At 45.6% G+C, this 5,027-nt stretch overlaps 1 protein-coding gene across 1 annotated transcript; it reads right to left on the bottom strand.

The window, feature by feature from the left end:
• Positions 1–271: 271 nt before the first annotated feature.
• Positions 272–1,147, bottom strand: OTUD6A (OTU deubiquitinase 6A). Its single transcript, XM_029240032.1, has one exon. The coding sequence runs from the start codon at positions 1,145–1,147 to the stop codon at positions 272–274; it is 876 nt and encodes a 291-aa protein (XP_029095865.1).
• Positions 1,148–5,027: the final 3,880 nt, after the last annotated feature.

The raw sequence follows: 5,027 nt of genomic DNA, 5'->3' as shown, positions 1-5,027 counted from the left end.
CGCTAGGGTAGGACGGTACAGATCTCTTCCTGGTCACCGGCCTCCGGTGCCCCTACCCCGTGAAAGAAGCAACCCAGACACGATCGAGGAGGATAGAAGAGCGAGGGAGGAAGAAGCGGGGGCGGGGCAGGAGAGAGGGGGTGAACTCTAAGTAAAATGAATAAACAAAACCCTGAGAAAACCGAAGGAAAAACGCGGAGCCTGCTGAGGAGACGCGGCGGCGGCAGATTCGGCTCCAACGGCAGCCGCCACGGCGATGGCGGCAGCGGGCCTAGATGAGACGCCGGGCCACGCTCCCGCCGGAGCCGGCGTCGAGTGGCTTCACCGAGTTGTAGTGCTCCGCGCTGCTGTCGGAGTACTGCTTGCAGACCAGGGTGAGCGGCTTCTTGGTGTACTCCTCTCCGATGACGACGGCGGGCGAGTTGGCCTGGATCACCTCGATGGGGGTCTGCAGGACGTGCGACAGGGCCCTCAGCTCGAGCTGGCTTCCACACGACGCGCTGAACACGATGTCGTCGCAGTAGATCAAGAAGTCGTCGCGGCTGCAGGCGTCGCCGGTTTCGGGGTTGCTGAAGAAGGGCAGGAAGTCGTCGACGTGCTTCCGCATGTACTCGGCGGTGCGCCTCCGCAGGCTCCCCACGGTCACGGAGAACACCAGCTGGTCTTGGATGGCGCGGTACATGCAGTGGTCGTCGGCCGGGATATCCTTCACCTCCAGATTCTTGGCCCGCAGGATGGCGCCGAGCTTCATTTCCTCGTCATGGCGCAAGCTGGCCAGATGCTCCATCTCAGCCTTGTCCATCCAATCCTGGCTTTCTCTCTTGAAGGCCTCCTTTCTTTTGTGCTTTCTCTGTGCCCTCCAGAGGTGAGGAGGCTTGTTCTCGAGATCCAGCTTGGCCAGATCTTCAGTGACAGAATCGAGGCTGCTGTTATCAGGGAAACTCTCCTGGAACTTCTCCAGCTCCTGCTGGTGCTTCTGCTCCATCTCGGCCTCGAGGCGGGCCACATCGAGGAGCAACTGCTTTCTTCTCTGCTTGTCGCTCTTGGGGATCGAGCTCTTCATGCCCTGAATGTGGGCCTGCAGCTCTGTCTTCTCGCGGCTGTGGCGTCGTAACATCCGCTGATGCTCACTCTGTGAATCTCCCATGATGTTTAAGGGCGGGCGAGAATCGAAGTTTGGTGGCTGAAGTACCGCTCCAGTTCACGTCAACAGTCTGACCACCGAACTGGCGAGAGCTCCTCAGCCTCCCCTGGCGGCTGTACTCTGTTCCCCTCACCCGCCGTTGCCCTCACTCTATTAACGGACCTCTGCCATTGGCCACTGTCTCTCCGCGGCTACGCCTCCTAAACACTCCTGGCACTAGGATTGGCTGTTGGGAGACCCTACCTATGCCCCCATTAGACCACGTAGCAACGGGTGCTTCCGCTTTGAGCGGGGTTCCTGTCCCGGATGTAAAATCCCGCCTTTGTGCGTTACGTGCAGCAACTGAGCTTGTGGAGGTTTTCGTGGACTCTGAACTGCGTACTTCACTTCCTAGCCTGAACACAATGCAGACACTGGTCCTGCTTGAGAATCACATGACAAATACTGTCACACCAGCTGAATGTGCTCTGACACTGGACTTGTCATTGCTCCCAGTGTTCAGGAGGCAATGTGGCGCTCTCCAGTTCTTTAGTTGCCTTGACTGACGAGCCCTTAATTTTTTTTTTTTTTTTTTTTTTTGCGGTACGCGGGCCTCTCGCTGTTGTGGCCTCCCCCGTTGCGGAGCACAGGCTCCGGACGCGCAGGCTCAGTGGTCATGGCCCACGGGTCCAGCCGCTCCACGGCACGTGGGATCTTCCCGGACCGGGCACGGACCCGTGTCCCCTGCATCGGCAGGCGGACTCTCAACCACTGTGCCGTCAGGGAAGCCCTGAACCCTTAATTTTGCGTATCAGAACAAAGATATTTCCTTATGTTCCTGGGAACACAGAATCCTTTCAGTTTAGACCTCAAGTCCACCCTGTCCCATCTCAGTGTGAGAAACCAACAACCTGAAAGTTCACTACGGCTGAGCAGACTTGGTCTTGTGCCAACAGAATGCACCTACCCTAAACTCCCCTTCTCCTGGGTTCCCAGCTTCCAAAATGGGCTCCCATGAAGCACGACAGTTGGCCTTCATCAAGCCACTTCCTTCTGATTATTTTGAATCTCTAAAAGTTCTAAAAAATAAAATAAAATAAAGTAAAATAAAATCCCTAAGCTCTTTCAAACATGCTCTCATCCTGCCCCACTCTGCTCATCTGTATCTTGAATTCCCAAACGGGAAGGCTCTTGAGACAACCTCCTCCTTGTTACAAAGGAGGAAAGTGGACATTTGTCCAAGTTTTTACATATATCAAAACTTCAGTCGTTTTTATTGCTAAGTAGTATTCCATGATACGGATGTACTGTAGTTCATTTAACCATTCACCTGTTGAAGGACCTCTGGGTTGTTTCCAGTTTGGGGTTGTTACAACCCCTGCTATAAACACCCATATACAGGTTTTTTGTGTGAGCACAAGGCTTCATTTCTCTGGGAGAAAATGCCCAGGAGTGCAATATTATAAGTGTATGTTTAGTTTTTTAAGAAGCTATTTTCCGGAGTGGTTTTACCATTATGCATTCTCACCAGCAGTGTATGCGGAATCCAGTTTCTCTGCATCCTCACCAGCATTTGGTGTTGTCATAATGTTTTATTTTTAGTCATTCTGATAGATGTGTAGTGACATCTCACTGTGGTTTTAATTTGTGTTTCCCTGGTGGCTAATCACGTTCATCTTTTCATGTGCCCATTTGCCATCTGTGCTGTATCCTCTTGGGTAAAATCTTTATGTCATTTGCCCATTTTATAACTGGACTGTTTTTCACCGCTGAGTTTTGAGACTTCTTTCTATATTCTAGATGCTTGTTCTTTGTTGGATATGTGCTTTGCAAGTATTTTCTGCCACATTGTAACTTGTCTTTTCATCTCTTGGTGTCTCTCAGAGCAAAAGTTTTAAATTTCGATGAAGTCCAATTTATCAATTTTTTCCTCTCGAAGTCATGGTTTTGGTGTCAAGAACTCTTTGTCTAACTCTAGATACCAAAGAATTTGTCCTTTTTTTTTTTTTTTACTAAATGTTTTATAGTTTTGGGTTTTAAGTTGAAATCTGTGATCTGTTTTGTGTTTATTTTCACGTAAAGTTTGAGGCTTGAGCCAAGGTTCTTTTGCCTGTGGTGGTCCAATTCCTCCAGCATCATTTGCTGGAAATGCTATGCTTCCTCCATTGAATTGGTTTCGCATCTTTGTCAAAAATCAGCTAGGCATATTTGTGTATGTCTATTTCTGGATTCTCTATTCTTTTCCATTGATCAATGCATCTATCCCTCCTCCAACACCATAGTCTTGATTACTATGGAATGAATCTTGAATATAGGTAGACCCTTTCCTTCAATGTTATTGTTTTTTCAAAATTGTTTTAGCTATTCTAATTCTTTGTCTTTCCATATAAATTTTAGAATAATCTTGACTATATCTACAGAAAATCTTTCTGGGATTTTCATAGGAATTGTGTTAGAGCCATATATTAATTTGAGGAGAATTGACATCTTTACTACGTTGAACACCTGGGTATGTATCTCCATTTGTTTAAATTTTCACTGATTTTCTTCATGAATGTTTTATAATTTTCAGCATATATGTCCTGCACATATTTTGTTAGATTTACATTTAAGCATTTCATTCTTTGAGTGATTGTAAATGGTATTGTATTTTTAATTTTGGTGTTCACATGTGCATCGCTAGCATACAGAAATACAGTTGACTTTTGTATGTTCATCTTGTATTCTATGACCTTGTTCAACTGACTTACTATTTCTAGGTGTTTTATATTTTATTTCTTTTTGGTAGATTCGTTGGAATTTTCTATGTAGAGAATCATGTTGCCCGTGAATAGGGACAGTTTTATTTCATATTTCCAGTCTGTATCCTTTCATTTCCCTTTTTTGCCTTATTGCACTGATTATAACTTCTAGCACTATATTGAATAAGAGTGGTGAGGGCGGGCAGGCTCGCTTTGTTCTGGGTCTTGGGGGAAAGCGTTTCATCTTTCAACATTAAGTATGAATTAGCTGCAGGGTTTTTTTGGTTTTTTTTGGTAGATGATCTTTATCAAGTTGAGGAAATTCCCCTCTCTATTTTTCTGAGACTTTCTTTTGTAACATGAATGGGTATTGTATTTTGTCAAATATTTTTTTCTGTATCAATTGAATTGTTTGTGTGATTTTTCTTCTTTAGCTTATTAATATGGTGGATTACGTTGATGTACTGTCAAGTATTGAACCAGTCTTGCATCCCTGAAATTAACCCCATTTGGTCATGGTTTACAATTCTTTATGTACATTGCTCAATCCTATTTGCTAATATTTTATTAGGGATTTAAAAATCTACCTTCATGAGAGATATTTGCCTGTAGGTTTCTCTTTCAGTACTGTTTTGTTTGGTTTTGATGTTAGGGTAATACTCGCTTCATAAAATGAATTTGGAAGTCTTCCTTCCTCTTCTGTTTTTCTAGAAGGGATTATGTAACAGTGTTAATTCTTTCAGTGTTTGGTGGGATTCTTCAGTGAAAACATCTGGGCCAAAAGATTGCTGTTGGGGGAGCATTAAAATTACAAACTTGTTTTCCTTAATAGTTGTGGGGCTAATCGATTTCTCCATCGAACCTGAATGAGATCCTTGCTGGGTAGAATAATCTTGGTTGTTGGTTCTTCCCTTTCATCACTTTAAATATGTCATGCCACTCCCTTCTTGCTTAGAGTTTCTGCTGAGAAATCAGCTGTTAACCTTATGGGAGTTCCCTTGTACGTTATTTGTCGTTTGCTATACCCCCTTGGAGCCAAGCCCCCTTCCCCAGGTAGTCCCATTTCCCCACATTACACACCCTGCCCCAGCAGATAAGCCCATCCCCCATCAGAAGCCCTTAACCTGCCTGTGCTTCGAAGCCAGCCAGGCCCTCTTCTCAGC

The sequence above is a fragment of the Monodon monoceros genome, unplaced genomic scaffold (assembly GCF_005190385.1).
Source record: "Monodon monoceros isolate NGI ecotype Baffin Bay Population unplaced genomic scaffold, NGI_Narwhal_1 Super_Scaffold_22, whole genome shotgun sequence".
NCBI classification, from domain to species: Eukaryota; Metazoa; Chordata; class Mammalia; order Artiodactyla; family Monodontidae; genus Monodon; species Monodon monoceros.
The sequence above is the reverse complement of the archived record's forward strand: the minus strand, read 5'-3'. Positions and strand labels throughout refer to the sequence as shown.

Bases quoted from the DNA above. Each gene is read 5' to 3' on its own strand.
- OTUD6A (XM_029240032.1), bottom strand. From the start codon at position 1,147: ATGGGAGATTCACAGAGTGAGCATCAGCGGATGTTACGACGCCACAGC.